The 18,827-nt window shown below is 41.2% G+C and overlaps 1 protein-coding gene across 4 annotated transcripts in view; it reads left to right on the top strand.

Moving 5' to 3' along the window:
* Window positions 1-18,827, top strand: part of RNF123 (ring finger protein 123) — a 139,694-nt gene that overhangs the window by 68,944 nt on the left and 51,923 nt on the right. For all 4 annotated transcript variants that reach the window (XR_013485868.1, XR_013485867.1, XR_013485869.1 and 1 more), the window contains exons 20-22: window positions 1,256-1,376; window positions 15,379-15,480; window positions 17,976-18,082. Coding sequence is in view for 1 of the 4 variants with exons in the window: in XM_078152375.1 (XP_078008501.1) it covers window positions 1,256-1,376; window positions 15,379-15,480; window positions 17,976-18,082 (330 nt within the window). In the remaining 3 variants the exon portion in view is untranslated. The remainder of the gene's footprint in view (window positions 1-1,255; window positions 1,377-15,378; window positions 15,481-17,975; window positions 18,083-18,827) is intronic.

The raw sequence follows: 18,827 nt of genomic DNA, 5'->3' as shown, positions 1-18,827 counted from the left end.
GTCATGTCCAACTCTTTGTGACCCCATTTGGGGTTTTCTTGGCAAAGGTACTGGAGTGGTTTGCCATTTCCTTCTCCAGCTCATTTTACAGATGATGAAACTGAGGCAAACAGGGTGAAGTGACTTGCCCAGGGTCACAAAGCTAGTAAATGTCTGAGGTGAGATTTAAACAAGAAGATGAGTCTTCCTGACTTCAGGCCTGGCACTCCTAACAGCCCCAGGAATAATAATACCTATTGTGTTATTTGATGAGTTATTTCTAAATTTACATTTTATCGTTCCCTTGTAAATAAATGCTAGAGAATACCTTTGTGGTTTAATGTTCACAGAGATCAGCAAGCATTAATTGTCTATAACATGCCAGACACTGTACCAGGTACTGGGGATCTGAGATAAAAACAAAATGGATCATGCCAGCAAGGAACTTACATTCTGTCGGGGGAAACAACATGCATGCATACATATGATTAGAACGGAAAAGAGGGGAGGCAGCTGGGTGGCGTAGTGCATAGAGCACTGGACCTGGAGTCAGGAGGACCTGAGTTTAAATCCGACCTCAGACCAGATACTTGACCACTTACTAGCTGTATGGCACTGGGCAAGTCACTTAACCCCGATTACCTCACCAAAAAAAAAAAAAAAGGAAAAGAAGGAAGTGAATGCTATGAAAAGGAACCCAGAGATAATGGTAGTGGGACAGGTTCTGTGCACCAGGCCTCTGAACTGGAGAGCCAAGAGGCCCCAGAAGGTTTGGGGCCTAGCTGAGATTTCAGGGATCAGGGAAATTCTATTAGAAAATTTAAGTGTAAAGAGTTGTGGGGTCAAAGGTAAGGTCCCCTGGACAAATTCTAAATAGAAGAGTGAGTGTCTTGGGCAGCTAACAATGAGTCAGATCCTAGCCCCCTGCACACCCTGACATGTTGCTTTTCTCTGAGGCCTGTGCCTCCCTCCTTGTGCCAGGGGTTCCTTAAGGGCAGATCCTTATCTCAGACACAGGGCATCATTCCCTGTCTTCCCTTCCTCCTGCCCCCTGGCCGTGCCAAGAGGAGGGGCTCTCAGTATGTGGACATGACCAACTAATTAACTGCTGCTGTCCACATGGTGAGGACATGTCTTGGGAGAGACAGGCAGCTTGTGAGAAGTGTTGCACTGGAGAAATTGGGATTGCTAATAGAAGAAAGTATGTTAGCCAGAGCTGTTCTTGTGAAAGACTAGGACCAGACTTGGTAGCAAGCTGTTGTCTGCTTCTCTTTAGAACCTAACTGTTCTCTGCCCGCCGGAGTACATGGTGTGCTTTCTGCACCGGCTGATCACAGCCTTGCGGCACTACTGGGATGGATACAAGGCTTCAAACCCAGCAGCATCATTCAGTGAAGGTAAGCTGATGGGGAGCCTGAGTCTCCTGGTCCAAATCTCATTGTAGAACCACAGAAGGTTGTTTTTCTGGCCATGCATTAATCTTCCTGACCCAGGAAGTAGTCAGGTAATCTAGATACTGCTCCTGACAAGCTGTAAACTGGGTCATTGGGCTCAGTGCCCTATCTCAGACCCGGCTGAGACTTTTAGAGCCTTTTCCTCCTCCCTTCTGAACTGCCTAATCCCTCAGATGGAGGTCATCAAGTGGCAGTCTTCAAAGGAAGGGGTCAGGCTGAAGACCAAACAGTAGTATTGATTGCCTTAATCTAACAGATCGCTAATAACGCTCCATTTCTATCAGCTTCTCCCTTTTTCTTGGTACTGTACTGTGTCCCTTTCCCAACCCCTCAGTTGGCATGTGCTCAGAAGGGTACACTAAGGGAGGTGGGGGGCAGGATGGAAGACAGAAGAAACATAGCCAGGGGCAGCTAGATGGCGCAGTGGATAGAGCACCAGCCCTGAAGTCAGGAGGACCTGAGTTCAAATACGGCCTCAGACCAAACACTTAACGCTTACTAGCTGTGTGACCCTGGGCAAGTCACTTAACCCCAATTGCCTAAAAAAAAGAAGAAGAAGAAACATAGCCCTTGTGCCATCTGAATTCAATCATCAAACATTTATTCAGATTTATCTATTTGTCTGCTTTTTTGATTATCTGGGTTTTGATTTTTCCAGGTCATTGATCTACTGAGTATAATTTCATCTTGTGTGCATTTAACTCTGCATAGGCCCACAGTGGGTAGAGAGAGGAGTCTTAAGGCCCTTTTGCTCATAGTGGTCAGATTTTCTGGTTCACTTTTCTGTGTAGTAGAAAGAACTCTGGATTTGGAGAAGAGGATGTGTTTGAGTGCCAGAACTGCTGTTTACTGTGCATGACCTCAGGCAAGCTATGCTACCTCTCTGTCCTCAGTTCCCCTCTCTATCAACTGAGAGGATCAGACCAGAGTAGAACTTCTTTTTTTTTCTTTCCCCTAATACATGTTTTTATTATTTTATTTTGTTTTTTTCACTTAATAGTATTTTATTTTTTTCAATTACATGTAAAGATAGTTTTCAACATTCCCTTTTATAAGATTTTGAGTTCCAAATTTTTCTCCCTCCCTCCTCCCCAAGACAGCAAGCAATCGGATACAGGTTATACATGTACAATCATATTAAACATATTTTCACAGTAGTCATATTGTGAAAGAAGAAACAAAACAAAAGGGAAAACCACAAAAAAAACCCCACAGAAAGTGAAAACAGTATACTTTGATCTGCATTCAGACTCCATAGTTCTTTCTCTGGATGTGGATAGCATAAGTCTTTTGGAATTGTTTTAGATTATTGTATTGCTGAGAAGAGCTAATTCTGTCAAAGTTGGTCATTGCATAATGTTGCTGTTACTATGGACAGTGTCCTCCTGGTTCTGCTCACTTCATTCAGAATCAGTTCATATAAGTCTTTCCAGGTTTTTCTGAAATTCCCCTGCTCATCATTTCTTATGGAACAATAGTATTCCATTATATTCATATACCACAGCTTGTTCAGCCATTCCCCATTTGATGGGCACACCATTAAATTTCCAATTCTTGGCCACCACAAAAATACCTACTGTAAATATTTTTGTACATGTGGGTCCTTTTCTCTTTTTTATGATTTCTTTGGGATACAGACCTAGTAATGGTATTGCTGGCTCAAAGGGTATGCAGTTTTAAAGGGCACAGCTCCAAATTGCCCTCCAGAATGGTTGGATCAATTCCCAACTCCACCAACAATGCATTAGTGTCCCAATTTTCCTATATCTTCTCCAACATTTATCATTTCCTTTTCTGTCATATTAGCCAATCTGATTGATAGGTGTGAGGTACCTCAGAGTTGTTTTAATTTGCATTTCTCTAATCAGTAGTGATTTAGAGCATTTTTTCATATGACTATAGATAGCTTTAATTTCTTCATTTGAAAACGGCCTATTTATATCCTTTGACCATTTATCAATTGAGGAATGACCTGTATTCTTATAAAATTGATTCAGTTCTCTATATATTTGAGAAATGAGGCCTTTATCAGAAACACTGGCTGTAAAAATTGTTTCCTGTCTTTCTGCTTTCCTCTTAATCTTGGTTGCATTGGCTTTGTTTATACAAAACCTTTTTAATTTAATATAATCAAAATGATCCATTTTGCATTTCACAATGTTCTCTATCTCTTGTTTGGTCATAAATTCTTCCTTTCTCCATAGATCTGACAGGTAAACTATTCCTTGCTCTCCTTATTTGGTTATGGTATCACTCTTTATGTCTAACTCATGTACCCATTTTGACCTTATCTTGGTATACAATGTGAGACGTTAGTTTATGCCTAGTTTCTGCTGTACTATTTTCCAATTTTCCCACAGCTTTTGTCAGATAGTAAGTTCTTATCCTAGAAGGTGGAATCTCTTGGTTTGTTAAATAGTAGATTACTATAGTTATTGATTATTGTGTCCTGTGTATTTAACCTATTTCACTGATCCACCACTGTATTTCTTAGCCAGTACCAAATAGTTTTGATGATTGGTACTTTATAATATGGTTTTAGATCTGGTATAGCTAGGCCACCTTCCTTTGCATTTTTTTCCCATTAATTCCCTTGATATTCTTGACCTTTTGTTTTTGTTTTTGTTTTTTAATTAATTTATTTTGATTTATCAACAATCACTTTCATAAGCTTTTGAATTTAAAATTTTTCTCCCCCTCACTATCTCCCTCCCCAAGATGGTACACAATCTGACATAGGCTATACATAACATTGCTATTAAACATATTTTCACATTAGTCATGTTGTAAGGAAGAATTAGAACCAATAAGAGGAACCACCAGAAAGAGGAAACGAAACACAACAGAAGAAAAAAAATAGCAAATAGTATTCTTCGATCTGCATTCAGACTCCATCATTCTTTCTTTGGATGTGGATAGCATTTTCCATCATGAGGGCTTTGGAGATGTCTTAGATCCTTGAATTACTGAGAAGGGTTAAGTCTGTCAATATTAGTCATCACACAGTGTGGCTGCTACTGTGTACAATGTTCCCCTGGTTCTGCTCATTTCACTCAGCATCAGACTATACAAGTCTTTCCAGATTTTTCTGAAGTTAGCCTGTTCATCATTTCTTATAGCACAGTAGTATTCCATTACATTCATATATCACAACTTGTTCAGCCATTCCCCAATTGATGGGCATCCTCTCAATTTCCAATTCTTTGCCAGCACAAAAAGAGCTGCTATAAATATTTTTGTACATGTGAGTCCTTTTCCAATTTGTATGATCTCTTTGGGATATAGCCCTAGAAGTGCTATTGCTGGGTCAAAGGGTATGCACATTTTTATAGCTCTTTGGGCATAGTTCCAAATTGCTCTCCAGAATGGTTGGATCATTTCACAACTCCACCAACAATGCTTTAGTGTTCCAATTTTCCCACATCTTCTCCAACATTTATCATTTTCCTGTTTTGTCATGGCCAATCTGATAGTGTGATATGGTACCTCAGAGTTTTGATTTGCATTTCTCTAATCAGTGGTCTATAATTTTCTTACTCTGTTTTGGCTCTTACTGGTTTAGGTATCAGTACCATATTTGTGTCATAAAAAGACTTTGGTAGAATCCCATTCTTCTCCTATTTTTCCAAATAGTTAAAACAGTATTGGAATTGTTTTTTAAGTGTTTGGTAGAATTCACTTGTAAATTCATCTGGCCCCGGAAATTTTTTCTTAGGGAGTTCATTGATGGCTTGTTCAATTTCCTTTTCTAAAATGGGGTTAAGTATTTTATTTCCTTTTCTGTTCATCAGAGCAATTTATATTTTTGTAAATATTCATCCATTTCACTTAGATTGTCAGATTTATTGGCACACAGTTGGACAAAATAGCTCCTAATTATTGCTTTAATTTCCTCTTCATTGGTGGTGAATTCATCCTTTTCATTTTTGATATTGCTAATTTGGTTTTCTTTTTTTTTTTAATCAAATTAACTTAAGGCTTATCTATTTTATTGGGGATTTTTTCATACAACCAGCTCTTAGTTTTATTCATTAGTTCAATAGTTTTCTTACTTTTAATTTTATTAATCTTTCCTTTGATTTTCAGAATTTTTAATTTGGTATTTAATTGGGGATTTTTAATTTGTTCTTTTTCTAGCTTTTTTAGTTGCATGCCCAATTCCTTGAACTGTTCTTTCTCTGTTTTATTCATGTAAACATTTAGAGATATAAAATTTCCCATAAGAACTGCTTTGGCTGCATCCCATAAATTTTAGTATGTTGTCTCATTATTATTCTCTTTGATGCAATTATTGATTGTTTCTATGATTTGTTGTTTGACACAAGTTTCCAATTAATTTTTAATCTATCTTTCTATGGCCCTTTATTACATGTAATTTTTATTGCATCATGATCTGAAAAGTATACATTTAATATTTCTGCCTTTCTGCATTTGATTGTATGGTTTTTATGCCCTAATACATGGTCATTTTTTGTGTAGTACCATGTACCACTGGGAAAAAGGTATATTCCTTTCTATCCTCATTTAGTTTTCTCCAGAGGTCTATCATATCTAACTTTTCTAAATTCTGTTCACCTCCTTAACTTCTTTCTTATTTATTTTGTGGTTAGATTTATCTAGTTCTGAGAAGGGGATGTTGAGGTCCCCCACTAGTATAGTTTTGCTGTCTATTTCTTCCTATAACTCACTTAACATCTCCTCTTAGAATCTGGATGCTATACTACTTGGTACATATATGTTTAGTGTTGATATGACTTCATTGTCTGTGGTACCTTTTAGCAAAAGTTTCCTGTATCTCTTTTAATTAGACCTATTTTTGCTTCTGCTTTGTCTGAAATCAGGATTGCTACCTCTGCTTTTTTTACTTCAGCTGAAGCATAATATATTCTGCTCCAGCCTTTTACCTTTACTCTGTGTGTATCTTTCTGTTTCAAATGGGTTTCTTGTAAAGAACATATTGTAGGATTCTGGTTGTTAATCCACTCTGCTATCTGCTTCCATTTTATGGGAAAGTTCATCCCATTCACTTTCACAGTTATGATTACTACCTGTGTATTTCCCTCCATGCTATTTTTCCTCCTGTTTATACTTTTCTCTCTCCTTTTCCCTGTCCTTCCTCACCAGTGTTTTGCTTCTGACCACCACTGCCCTTCCTTCTATCAGCCTCCACTCCCTTTTCTTTCCTTTTTCCCTTTCTACTTCCCTGTAGGTTAAGATACATTTCTATACTGAACTGCATGTGTATGTTATTCCCTCTTTGAGCCAAATCTGATAAGAGTAAGGTTCAAACAATGCTCACCCCCTTCCCTTCTTTCCCTCTATTGTAATTGGTGTTTTGCACCTCTTCATGTGATATAATTTACCCTATTCTACCTTCCCTTTCCTCTTCTCCCAATACAATCCTTTTTTTTTCACCCTTTAAATTTTTTTTATATCATCACATCAAAGTCAACGTATACCCACACCCTCTGTCTATGTATACTCCTTCTAACTGCCATAATAGAGATACAGTTCTCAAGAGTTATAAGTCTCCCTTCCCAGGTAGGGTTATAAATAGTTTAACGTTATTGAATAGCATGGGTTTTTTTGCTTTCCTCTTTACCTTCTTATGCTTCTTTTGAGTCTTGTATTTGAGGATTGAATTTTCTGTTCAGCTCTGGTCTTTTCATCAGGAAAGTTTGAAAATCCCCTATTTTGTTGAATGTCCCTTTTTTCCTATGAAAGATAATGCTCCATTTTGCTAGGTAGTTGATTCTTGGTTGTAATCCAAGCTCCTTTGCCTTCCAAAATATATTCCAAGCTTTCTAATCCTTTAATGTAGAAGCTGCTAGGCCCTGTGTAATCCTGACTGTGGCTCCTTGATATTTGAATTGTTTCTTTCTGGCTGCTTGCAATATTTTCTCCTTGACCTGATAATTCTAGAATTTGGCTACAATATTTCTTAGAGTTTTCATTTTGGGATCTCTTTCAGGAGGTGATCAATGGATTCTTTCAGTTACTCTTTTACCATCTTTTTGGAATATCAGAACAGTTTCCTTGATAATTTCTTGAAAGATACTGTCCAGGCTCTTTTTTTGATCATGGTTTTCAGGTAGTTCAATAATTCTTAAATTATCTCTTCTGGATCCATTTTCCAGGTCACTTGTTTTTTCAGTGAGGTATTTTACGTTTTCTATTTTTTCATTCTTTTGATTGTGTTTGACTGATTCTTGATGTCTCGTAGAGTCATTAGCTTCCACTTGCCCAGTTCTAATTTTTATGGAATTATTTTCTTCAGTTGGCCTTTGTGCTTCCTTTTCCATTTGGCCAGTTCCCCTTTTTAAGGAGTTGTTTTCTTCAGAGGATTTTTTTCCAATTTGGGCAATTGTATTTTTTAAGGAATTGTTTCCTTCAGTCAATTTTTGTCCTTCCTTTTCCAAGCTGTTGACTTTTTCTTGCACACCTTTCTTTTCCCAATTTTTCTTCTACCTCTCTTATTTGATTTTTTTAAATCCTTTTTGAGCTCTACCAAGAAGGTTTGTGGGGCTTCAGACCAATTTACGATCCCCTTTGAGTTTTCACATGTAGGCATTTTGACATTGTTGTCCTCTCCTGAGTTTGTGTTTTGATTTTTTTTTTCTGTCACCATAGTAGCTTTCTATGGTCAGGTCTCTTTTCTGGGTTTTGTTCATTTTTAGCCTATTTTGTGGCTTTTAAAATTGAGCTCTGCTCCTGGAGCACAGGAAGCGCTGTCCCAAGCTTCTTGTGCTGGGGGCGAGAGGCCTGGTCACTGGCTTTCTGTGCTGGGGCCTCAGGTGCTGGTGGCTTGCCCACTGCACTGAGCTGGCCTGGCCTAGACGTGCCCATTGTGCTCTGGGTTCTGGAGCTGGAGGCTTCCGAGCTGGCCTGCTCTGCCATTGGCCTGCTGAGCTAGGATCAAGGGGTCTCAGGTGTTGATCTGTGCTGTGGCTAAGAGCCTCCTACTGGCTTGCCCAGATTGCATGTACACTGGGCTGCGCTCACCTTTAACCCAAGTGAGATAGACCTTTTCTGAAGTCCGTCTAAGTTATCTTAAGCTGGAAAACTGTTTCACTCCATCTTTTTGTAGGGTCTGTCACTCCAGAATCCATTTAGAAGTTTAATTTTGCATTGTTTCCAAGGGAAACTAGGGAGGGCTCAGGCAACTTCCTGGCTTTTCTCTGCCATCAGAGCAGGACTTAACTTTTTTTGTGTCATGTACCCCTTGGGCAGGCTAATGAAGCCGATGATCCCCTTTTCAAAAGGATGGTTTTAAATGCACAATTACAAAGGAAACCAATTATTTTAAAATACAGTGTTCTCTCTCTCTCTCTCTCTTTCCCCCTTCATCCCTTCTTCTCTTTTCCTCTCTCTGTCTGTCTGCATGCATGCACACACACAGAGAAAAGTTTACAAACCCCAGGTTAAGAACTTCTGAACTATGTGATCCCCAAGGTCCCTTCTAGGCCTGAGTTCTCTGAACCTGTGACCTCTGTCTCAGCTCTGTTGTTCAAGAGCCCACACACTTGGTCCTGCTTACCCTCTGAGATGTGGTGTCCTGTGTCACCTCTATGGTAACGGATGGAGTTACCTAGGTAGGTTTCCCTCCAATATGTCAATTCATTTGTTAATTTAGCAGATAGTTATAGACTCACAAAATGTCAGCACCAGAAGGGACCTTAGAGAGCTTCCAGGTTACCCCCTTCATCTTACAGAGCAGAAAACTGGTACAGAGAGATGAAGGCGCAAGAGAGGGTGAGTGGCAGAGCCACTCACTCTAAGGCCTTCTCCTGCCTTCTGCTGTATCACACCGCGGCCTATGGCTTATTCTGAAACACAATCAAAAGCTATTTGCTCACGCTTTCTCCAGCATCTTTTTAATCACATTGCTTCCATTTCAGGACTGTGTGATCGCTTAAATCCCCTCACAACCTACATTATAGTGAATGATCATTAGCTTTTAAAGTTGTTGTATCAGTGGCTCTTGCACTTAATTGCCTTTATTCCTAAAGTCTCACTTCTCCTACCCAGAGTCTGTTGCTGTTATGGCCATGCAAGGCTTTGAAGGTGGTAGATAGAGGAATTTGACTACTCTTCCCTCCAGTCAGACCTCCTTGCCTTTCCAAAACATGTAATGACACCCTTTTCTTGAGTGAAATAGAGGAACTCTTTCACTACCATCACAGGGAACTTTCCTTAGGGGTCTGCTCTTCTTGGCCTCTCTAAGGCCTTAGAGAGCAGCTCCCATTGCTGTGACCTATTCAGAAACTATGTTGTTCAGCAATTTTTCAGTTGTGTCCAACTCTGCGTGACCCCACTTGGGGTTTTAATATAAAATGTTCTTTGCTAAGTGTTTTCAGATACCACATTAAAGTGATATATGATTTAAAAATCACAGGTATGTTGAAATATGTATTGAATTTGCAAATTTATACATGTATATATGCACATATATACATATTTACACTCACATATATAAATGAATAAAAGGCATTTTAGAGACTCTTCTTAATTTATTATTTCTATTCTTTAATGTTGTATTCCTTGATTCTTCCTCTCTCTTTTCATTCACTAGGGAAGAACAAAGACTATCAGAAATCTCTAGTAGGATGTAATCTGTCTAGCTAATAAAGTAAAGGGTTCAAGTGCTAATCTGGCATTTAATAATAAAAAAAAAGAAAGAAATCAGCTCCCAGCAATTTATCTGCTGCCTTTCTTCTAAAAGCTGCAAAAAAGCAAATTTCAGGTCAATATAAGGAAATACTTCCTAGCAATTATAGAGCTGTCCCAAAGTGAAGTGAGTTGTTTTGTGAGGTAGTGAATTCCTTATCAGCAGAAGTCTTCTGGTAGAGGTTATTGGGGATATTGTAGAGGAGATTCTTATAAAGGTATTGGTTGAATTAGTTACCTTTGAGGTCCCTTTTAGCTATGAAGTTCAGTAAAACATGATGCCCACTGGAGATTTTATGATGATTTGTTGCTGGCAAACCAGGGGAAAAAATAAAGTGGGTTTCAGAGGTATACCAGTTCTACCATGATCAAATTTGTGCCTAATAAGGGAGACCTGAGAGCCCTCCTGGGATGCCTGCTCCTTCCTTACATCTCTAATCTGCTATTCTATCTTAGTCCCAGTTTGCTTCTAGTTGGATTCTCCAACTGCCCCTAACACTCATATCCTTTCTGGGTCTTTATCACTCTAACCCCTGATTGCCCCCCCATCCACCCCTTCTACTTTTACTCACATGCTCCTGAATGGAGCTGGAAGAAGTCATACAACCTTGCTGACTAGATATACCATGTGTTAATGTTATATAATTCAGTGGGGGTTGAGGAGGGGGCACCCTTACTGCAGCAAGACAGTCTTTTTATTCTTCCCTAATTAATTCCCTGTGTTACTCCCCACAGAAACTATGCCAAACTCTCTTCTCCCATACCTCCTCCTCTTCCTTCTTCTCAGCTTTCTCATAATTTACTGAGAGCGTCTTCTTCCCATCTCTTTTAATACTCCTTAACATCTCTCACATTCTCCTCCTTTCATTAAGCCTCTGATTATGAGAAGGCTCTTCTCCTTGCTAGGGCCAAGCCCTCTACATATGCCCTTAATCGTGTCTTCTCCTATCTTCTCCATAACATATACCCCTCAAACATCTCTCGCTCTTGCTCTCTCTCTCTCTCTCTCTCTCTCTCTCTCTCTCTCTCTCTCTCTCTCTGTGTCTGTCTGTCTGTCTGTCTCTCTCTCTCTCTGTGTCTGTCTGTCTGTCTCTCCCCCTCTCTCTCTTCTTTCTCCGTCTCCCTCCCTCTTCCCTTTCCTCTCTCCCCCTTCCTTCCTCCTTTTTTCTTCCCTCCTGCCTCCAGACAAGACCAGATCTGCCTGATGCTTAAAAAACTTTGACTAGACTGTACCATGCCCTCAAAATATCATCCTAATCTCCTTTCCTTTTCTCAGACAAACTCCTTGAAAAAGCAGAAAAGCTCTCTGCACTCATTGCCACTATTTCTCCTCATCTCATGCATTCTTCAGCCCTTTGCAGTCTGCCCTCTGACCTCATCACTCACCTGAAACTTTCTCTCTTTCAAGTTACCAGTGATTTTTAATTGCCAAACCTGATGGTCTTTTCTCAGTCCTCATTCTTGACCTCTCTGCCACCTTCCTCTCTCCCTGAACACTCTTCTCTGGATTTTAATGGAGCTACTTTCCTGCTTCTTCTCCTGTGTCTCTGAGCACTCTTTCTCATTCTCCTTTGCTCCCTCATCAGATATAGCAGATCCTCTAACTCTAGGTTTTTCCAAAGGCTCTATCCTGAGCTTCTTCCTTTTTTCTGTCCTTTCTTTCTCTTTGTGACTTGCTCAGCTCCTGTGAAGTTAATTATTATCTCTATGTAGATGGCTCACAGTCAGGGAGGCAGCACTAGCTCCAGAATCAGAGGACCTGGGTTCAAATCCTGTCTCTGATACTTTTTACATTTGCGACTTTAGGCAACTTCTGTACCCTCTCTTGACCTCAGTTTCCTCATCTGCAAAATGAGGAGCTGTTTAGATGGCTTCCAAGTTTCAGTTGGAGATCTTTGATATTATGATCTTTTCTGTCCAACCTTCATCTTCCTTCCGAGCTCCAGTTCAGCGTCACTGACTGCCTAGGAAACACCTCGGTCTGGCCCTCCCCTTCCCACTCCTATCATTCAAACAAAACACAACCAGGTATTTTATTTGTGGAAATGACTCACTTGGACAGGAACCAGAGAAGGCATTAATAACATTTTTGTAACAAGAAAACTGTTAAAAATATGAACTAACTTAAGAATGAGAGACTTTGGCAGCAGTATTTACCTTCAGTCAATGACTGCAAATTAAATGATTTTTATGTGTATGTAAAATAAAAAACTTCAACCAAATTGTTCCCCTTTCCCTGTGAGTAGTGTTACTTCAGAGTTATCTACTGTTTGAAGGAAACAGAGTGTAGGACTTGGAACTAAAAAGTGGGTTCAGATCCCACCTGACGGTTACTAGCCAGGGGACCCTCTACAAGTTATATAACCTCTCTTTGTCTTAATCTCTTCACCTGTAAAATCAGGAGATTCAACCAGATGGCCTTTTAGGTACCTTCCAGCCCTAAACCTATGATCCTATCACTCAGTAAATATTTATTAAGAGCCTGCTATGGGCCAGACACTGGGCTAGGTGCTGGGGATACAAAAAGAGGCAAGAGACAGTCCCTGTCCTCAAGGAATTAACAGTCCAATGGAGGAGACAACATGCAAATAAGTTATATACAGGATAAATAGGAAATAATTAGCAGAGGGAAGGCACTAGAATTAAGAGGGGTTAGGGAAGATGCCCTATAAAAGGTGGGATTTTAGTTGCAACTTAGAGAAAGTCAGAGAGGTCAGTAGTCAGAGCAGAGGAGGGAAAACATTCCAGGTATAGGAGATAGCCAGAGAAAATACCCAGAGCCAAGAAATGGAATGTCTTGTTTGTGGAACAGCCAGGAAGCCAGTGTCACTGGATTGAAGAGGATGTGCTAGGGAGGAAGATGGAAGAAGACTGGAAAGGTGGAAAAGGCAAGGTCATGAAGGACTTTGAATGCCAAACAGCATTTTGTATTTGCACCTGGAGACAGTAGGAAGCCACTGGAGTTTATGGGGGGAGTGGGAGTGTGTGTGACATGGTCTGACCAGCCACTTTAGTGGCTTAAGATGGATTGGAGTGAGAAGACACTTGGGGTAGGCAGACCCACCAGCAACCTATTGCATTAGTCCAAGCATGAGGTGGTGAGGGCCTGCCCCAGGATGGTTTCAGTGACAGAGGAGAGAAGGGGGCATATTTGAGAGATGTTGCAGAGGTGAAATCGACAGGCTTTAGCAACAGATTGGACATGGGGGCTGAGAGGTAGTGAGGAATCAAGAATGACTCTTAGGTTGCAAGTGTGAGGGACTGGGAGAATGGTGTTACCCTCTACAGTAATAGGGAAGAGGGGTGTGTGTGTGAGGGGAAGATAATGAGTTCTGTTGTAGACATATTGAGTTTAAGATGTCCATTGGACATGCAGTTCAGGATATCTGTAATGTAGCTGGAGATGCAAGATTAGAGGTCAAGGGAGACTGGGGTAGGCAAGAAAGGTGAATTTGAGAGGCATCAGCGTAGAGGTGGTCATTAAATCTGTGGGATCGGAAAGATCACCAAGTGAAGTTGTATAGAAGGAGAAGAGAAGAGGGCCAAAGACAGAACCTTGGGTTCCACCTATGGTTAGGGGGTGTGATCTGGAGGAGAATCCAACAAAGGACACAGAGAAACAGCGGTGAGCTAGGTAGGAGGAGAACCAGGAGAGATCTGTGTCCTGAAAATCTAGAGAGAAGAGAGTGTCCAGGAGGAGAGCATGATCAATAGTTTCAAAGGCTACAGAGAAGTCAAGGGGAACGAGGACTGAGAACTTTAAAACTCAGCATGTTCAAAACAGAACTCCTTATCTTTTCCCCCAAACCTGCCCCTCTTACAAACTTCCTCTTTCTGTCAAAAGTACCAACATTTTCTCAGTCACTCAGGTTCATAACCTCGGTGTTACTATCAACTCCTCACTCTTCCTCATCCCACATATCTAGTCATTTGCCAAATCTTCCCTTTTCTCCTTCCACAATGTCTCTTGCATCAGACCCCTTTCTCTCTGCTCACACCACCGCCACCTTCCTTCCAGCCATCATCCCCTCTCTTCTAGAACATTGCAGTGGCCTCCTAATTGTTCTGTCCTTCCTACCTCAAGTCTCTTCCCATTTTATCCGTACTACACACTGTTGCCAAAGCATTTTACCTCAGGCCTAACCATATCCCTCAGGCAACTCCAGTGGCTCCCTATTGCTTCTGGGGTAAAATGTAAACCTCTCTGTGTAACTCTTAAAGCTCTTTACTCATGTTTTCAGCCTCAGTGGACATTACTCCCCCTCCCACATCCTTCAGTCCATCCCAGCTGTCCTCTCTGTTCCTCAGACCCAGCCCTCTCTCATCTCCATGCTTTTGTAGTGCCTACTCTCCAAGCCCATAGAATCCCTGCCTTCCTTCAAAATGAAGCTCAAGTGCTGCCTCCTACATGCAGCCTTCCCTGGTTGGTACCCCAACGGCTAGTGCCTCAGCTTTCTAACCGAACTGGTATTTAATTAGCTTGTGTTTCTTTATGTTTATTCTCATCGTATTTATTTTGTTAAGGCTTAGTGCAGTTTTTGTCCTCGATAGCTTTAAATAACACCAAGGCTTTTGGGACACCTATCATATATTCTTGTGTATATGTGTCTACACACATAGATATATCTATATATTTTATATGCACACATATACATATATATATATATATATACATATATACACATGTATACATATGTACACATATACATATATACCTACACACACACACACACACACACACACACAGAGTCTCCCAATTAGGACATAAGACATTTCAGAATACAGATTGTCACACTGTTTGTATTTATATATTCCCAGAACCTAGTGCAGTACCTAGCCCATAGTAGGCCCTTTATAAATGCCTGTTGATTGATGGTTTTAATTACTCCTCTAGTCCCCATCCTGTGACAAGGAGGATCTTACTTTAGAATTCAAAGGCACCCAAGAGATCACTATCTCATTTTACTGGTGAGGAAACTGAGGCATGGAGAGTTTAGGTGAAAGGCACACAGGTAGTACATGGCAAAACCAGGATTTGAACCCAGGTCCTCTAATACCAGATATAGCACTCTTTCCACAGTTCTGTATTGCCTCCCGTAATGATGAAATCAATAGAGAACTGAATGGTCAGTCCTGGAGTCAGAACCCTGGGGTTCTCTTCCTTTATGTGAAGGTAGAAAACCAAATATCAAGAGTTTCAGAGTCTCTCCTTGCTGGACCTGAGGAAGAATATTCAGATTCTCTTTTGACAAAATAATTTTGTTCTCTCTTTCTGCAGAAGCCTACGTCCCCCCACAACTCTTCTATAATGGAAAGGTGGATTACTTTGACCTGCAGCGACTAGGGGGCCTTCTGTCTCATCTTAAGAAAACCCTCAAAGGTATGTTTGTGTGAGGCCTGACAGGACATATCTGAGCAGGCAGGGCCCACTGGAGCTAGTGGTCATTTCTCAAAGCCAGCATGGATTCATCAAGAACTAGTCATGCCAGACCAAGCTCATTTCCTGTTTTTGACAGTATTACTTTGCAGATCAGGAGAATCCTATAGACATTGTCAAATGCATTACTGAAATTCAGGCATAATCTGTCATGCTTGTGAACCAGCTGGAGGCATATAGAAAAGATAGCATGGTTTTTAGGTAGATTTGGGTGGGTCACCCCAAAGAGAGGTGATGAAGTAGATCTCCATTGGAGTAACCCAAGGTTATGATATTTATTATTCCATTCACATGGATGAAGGCATAACGAGCATGATTATCAAATTTGTGAGTGACGTTAAATTGGGAAGAGACTAATGGGTCATGTAAGCAACAAGATGGTGGACTAGCCATTTCCTCTGATCTCCATGGCTTCTTAGATCTTTCCAAAACGGAAATTATACATCTAAGTAATTAAACTGGGAAGAATAACCAGTGTTGTATGCTTGAGTGAAAACCCAAAGAGATTTCAGCAGGCCAGCATAATGCTCTGAATAGAAGGATATGAAATTTCATGGTAATAAATTGAAAGTCCCACACTTGGGTTAAAATCCTTGACTGTACAGGTTCAAGGTAGAGGACACCTGGTTTGACAATAATTCAGTGAAAGGGATCCAGGGGTTTAGTGGCTGTAACTTTGACATGCATCAGTGGTGTAACATGGCAGCCAAAGAAACTATGCTATCTGAGACTGTGTTAAGAGGCATGATATCTTAAAGTCTAGATGCTGATAGACCCTGGCCTGGAGTACCATATTCCATTCAGGGCCCCACCCTGACAAAGGACGTTGATAAACTAGTGTGTGTCCAGAACAGAGTGGTCAGTGCCATGTGAAGATTGGTTAAATAAGCAGAAGATGTTTAACCTGGAGGAAATTTAGGGAGAACATGATTACTAAGGAGAAACTCCCTAATAAAGAGAGCTGTCCAAAAGTGGAATGGACTCCTTTGTGAAGCAGTGAGTTCCCCATCATTGTAGGTCTTTAGGCAGCATCTGTATGACCACTTTTCAGATAAGAATTGTATTAGATGACCTCTGAGGTTTCTTTCAGCTTTATAATTCTGGTCCTGGGCATAAAGAGGAAGGGCAGGGAAGGAGACAGAGTCTTAAATCTGGAGGGGTCTGTGACTGTAAGTGGCAGATTGGTTGAATTTAGCTTGTAGGAGGATAGCCTTCTTCATTAGGACCTCAGTGCTACAGATCCAGAAAAAGAAGGGATGATTTGTGTGGAAGGAGCCTTCCTGGCTTTTTAGATCAGGTCTCACATACCGGTTTATAGCTGACCCTACTAAGGGAAGCCTTAGAGGACAAAATGAAGATCTGGACATCTGTATCTCTGAAAGCTGCATACGGTTGTGCTGTCTTCATGGCCTCTGGTTTCCCCTAGGCTCCTACATTCTCATCTTGGTCAATTCCCAGACCACTTTTCACACTTGGTCCATGTTGCACAGTCCCCTTTTCAGCAGAGGGAGCCAGAGAATCTCATTTAGTCTACAGATAGGGAGTGGAATCTGTTTCCTGACTGAGGTTTCATGGTGTCAATGATACTGTATATTCATACAGACTTATAATTCTTTTTTAAGCCCTTGAACATCTGTTATCACATTAGGTCTTCTCAACAGCCTTGGGAGGCAGGCAGAGCAGTCCAATTCAACAAATAGACACAGATTCAGTGGTCAGTGCCTGGGGCTCTGAAGATGATTGGGCCAATAAGCTCCCTCTCTGCACTCAGGTTCTCACAGGCCAGGGACCTGGGACAAAATGGAGGCACAGAAGTTTTAGGTCACACAGCTGGGTAATGGTAGACCCAGGCCAGCCCCAGGCTCTCCTTATGCCCAGTCCTTTGCTCTTTCTGCCATGTCCCTAGGCATCAAGTCTTCCTTGTCCCTATTCCATCCTCCAGAATGTAGGGACTATTTTTTATTTTGTATGTATACCCCCCCCCCCAGTGCCTAGACTAGTCCAGGCACACAGGGAGTGCTTTCTAAATGCTTTGAATTGAATTGCTCAGCTGGGTGAGGTAGGTGGAGTTTAGATAAGACTCTCCTTGCTCAGGTGAAAATTATGATCTATTGGAGTTAATACACAGACATGGATAGCTGAAGCTGTAACACACTGCTAATACAAGATAAGGACATTAAAGAGGTGCAGACAAAAGTGTTTTCAGTCACTTACTTCCCTTTAAGTGTGGCCCTTTTTCTTGACTGCTGGACACTGGAAGAAACTGTGTAACCTGCATGTGGCTCAGTGGAAGACCTCACCCTGAGTTGGCTGCCCCACTCTCTGGGGCCTTGGACAGCTCTCAGTTCTGTGTGCTGCAGGAACAAAGAGTGTCAGGCTTTGTTGCCCACCATCCCAAAGCCTGAGACCAACCCCCATGCCCATGCCCTTTCTCCCAGATGACCTGGCATCGAAGGCAAACATCTTGATCGACCCCTCAGAGCTGCAAGCCATCACCATGGATGACCTTGATGAGGATGATGAGTCAGCTGCAGCAACTGCACAGGTGACCCTTCCTTAAATACTTTTTCTTGCCCTCTCTTTGGACCTCTCATATCCCCCTGGGTTTATCCCAAAGTATTCTTCTAATCTAGGTGACTTAGGTCATCTCTGGGAAGACTTCTCCCAGGACACCCAGGTTAGACTCCCAGAGAGGGGCCTAGATGCAGAGCAGCTCTCACTGAGATGACATCACTCCCCACCCCCTGCTTTGGGGCACAAAGCATCCTTTCTGAATTTCTCCTCTTCCCTAGCCTCAGGCCTGTGGAGTTCCTTGAAGACCTACGTGAAAACAGAATTTCTATGGCTGTCTTCCTTTGGGATAGTGGTCCTACCTTCACTCTTTCCCATTTATTTCCCAGAAGATAATAGTGCTACGTATACAATGTTTAATAGTTTGTAAAACACCATCTGTAACCATTATCTTATTTTATGTTCTCAATATCCCTGTTAAATATGCAGGTCTGGTCATTCTTTTATTCATTCAACAAGTACTCATTAAATCCTTGTGTACAAAGCACTGTGCTAGATGCTAGAGGTGATATAAAGTTCACACAGTCCTTGCCTTCATTACAAAAAAGGAAAATAAGGCTCAGAGAGGTGATTTGTACAAGGTTTCACCTCCTAGTAAGTGCAAGATCTGGAAAAGAACATATCTTCTCCTAGTCGAATGCTCTTTCTAACCCTAACCACACCACAGCTACCTCACTAACTTGAGAGAGCTAAGCTCTGCCTAATGGGGTGGTTTTTTC

Source organism: Phascolarctos cinereus, unplaced genomic scaffold, assembly GCF_003287225.1.
Source record: "Phascolarctos cinereus isolate Bilbo 61053 unplaced genomic scaffold, phaCin_HiC Scaffold_4;HRSCAF=312, whole genome shotgun sequence".
In the NCBI taxonomy this organism is placed as follows: Eukaryota; Metazoa; Chordata; class Mammalia; order Diprotodontia; family Phascolarctidae; genus Phascolarctos; species Phascolarctos cinereus.
The sequence above is the reverse complement of the archived record's forward strand: the minus strand, read 5'-3'. Positions and strand labels throughout refer to the sequence as shown.